At 39.5% G+C, this 2,085-nt stretch overlaps 1 protein-coding gene across 1 annotated transcript in view; it reads left to right on the top strand.

Moving 5' to 3' along the window:
- The first annotated feature begins 722 nt into the window (after positions 1–722).
- Positions 723–2,085, top strand: part of LOC119425304 (homeobox protein NOBOX) — a 16,454-nt gene continuing 15,091 nt past the window's right edge. Inside the window, exon 1 of the mRNA XM_037692825.1 lies at positions 723–837. Within this exon, the coding sequence (XP_037548753.1) occupies positions 804–837 (34 nt within the window). The 5' untranslated portion in view covers positions 723–803. The remainder of the gene's footprint in view (positions 838–2,085) is intronic.

Genomic DNA, 2,085 nt, shown 5'->3' with positions numbered 1-2,085 from the left:
CAGTTTGACAAGACTGTCAACAAGGAAGAGGGCCGGCAATGGAGGAGGGGGCGTACCAAAGAGACCATCTAATCACAAGCAGAACTGGTTTGTTCCACTTTGGAGTAAGCTGTTGGGGGAAGAATCATTTTTGTTGTGTTTCCTTGACTGATGAAGCCTTCCGGATCGAAGGCGAAACGTTTCAGCACAATAAAAGAAACTGTCCAGATGACCTGACTGAAAAATGTTGTCTTTTCATAAGCTTATTTGTTTTTTTGATTTTTTTTTTATCTCTAAAGTCTATGTTTTTTTTTTTAATGTACAATTGATTTAGACCAGGGGAAGTTTTGTAATGAAACAAATCTTATTTCACCATAGATTTAAGAGGTGTTGGTATTGCTTTTACCAGCTTGTAAATCCTGATATCACCAACTAGATTACATTTCAAGCAAAACTCGTTGAATATCACCATTATCATTCATGCGATGTGATATAGCCCAGATACCTTTAGAAAACAACTTCTCTAAACTTAAAGATTTTTCTATAACATAAAAAAAACCCTGTTGTTCGAAAATGGTAAAGTTGAAGCTTCTACTTCCTGGTTTTGAGGAGCGGACCAATCATGTTCCACCATCCCGCCCCACTCCTTCGTTTCGACACGCCTACTTTGAACACGTCCCGCCCCCTTGTGCTCAGTGGCGACTCATGAACCTGAGGGCTTTAATCAATCAATCAGCCTCGTTAAGGTGGTGCGGGAGCTCCTCGCCTCACTGTGTGTCTTAATTGGTTATTAACTCCATTTTATTGGTTCTACGTGCGTCGCTATGAGTGCAGACTGTCATTTAGCCGAAGATTTTGGTAAGGACACTTAATTGTTTTATTGTTTAATTGGCTCGTTTCGTCTGAGGTGGACGGGCCTTTTCTTCACCTTCTGGGGTTTGTGAACTTTTAGAAGGACTTCAGTTTTAAAACTCTCTCTCACCCGTGAAAATAAATTAAAAAAAGAACACGGTTATTAGCATTCACGAGCCAGTTTTTGGCCTTACAAAGGTTAGCTGCAGCTAGCCTCTCGAAGTTAATTAAGAAGCAGGTGTGGTGGCACGAGGCGCACCTGGACCTGGGACACTAATTAAGTCACAGCAGACTGCAGCTCTGAATCTTCAGGTTTATTTAACCTGCTGGCGACCACCATTAAACAAACAAACAAACAAACAAACTCTTGACTCTATAAATATATATTCAGATATTGAGGCCTATAGTTAAACAACCACTTTAAAAATACAGTTAAACTTGTATGGATTTAAATCATTATATCAGTAGAGATTTAAAATAAAAAAATGTGTGTGCAACATTGAGCAGAAATTTTAAACTTCCCTTAACCTGTTTTATAAAATTAAATTAAAATAAAAATCCAAGACACATTGTTTGTCATGGTAATCTTGGAAAAAGGGAAAGTAGAGAGTCCAGGCAGGTTGGAGAAAAGTTTCAGGAGTTATTTGTGACAAAAGAGTGGCAGCAAAGGTCAAAGGCAAACGTAGCGAGACCATGTTGTATGGTCTGGAGACAGTGGTGTTGACAAAAAGACAGAAGAAAGAACTGGAAGTGGCAGAAATGAAGGTGTTGAGATGCTCTATAAATAAATTTGACTTGACTTCATCTTAGTAGTGGATGGAGAAGATTAGGAATGAGATCATCAGAGGTACAGCACAGGTTGAACAACTGGGAGATAAAGTTAGGGAGGCCAGATTGAGATGGTTTGGACATGTCCAGAGGAGGGACAGTGGGTATACTGGTAGAAAGATGTTAGAAATACAGTTGCCAGGAAAAAGACAAAGAGGAGATATATGGATGAGAGAACATGAAGGTCGTTGGAGTGAGGACAGATGATGGAGATGGAGGATAACTCGCTGTGGAGACCCCTGAAGAGCGAATCGCTGAAAGAAGCTTTCATCAGTAACTCTTTGGAATGGACAGACTTTAAAAAGTGTCTTATTTTGTATTCTCAACTGAAGGTGCTTATCTATCTATCTATCTATCTATCTATCTATCTATCTATCTATCTGTCTGTCTGTCTGTCTGTCTGTCTGTCTGTCTGTCTGTCTGTCT

This window comes from Nematolebias whitei, chromosome 19, assembly GCF_014905685.2.
Source record: "Nematolebias whitei isolate Nwh7 chromosome 19, NemWhi1, whole genome shotgun sequence".
NCBI classification, from domain to species: domain Eukaryota; kingdom Metazoa; phylum Chordata; class Actinopteri; order Cyprinodontiformes; family Rivulidae; genus Nematolebias; species Nematolebias whitei.
Note: the sequence above shows the minus strand (reverse complement) of the source record. Positions and strands in the feature narration are given on the sequence as shown.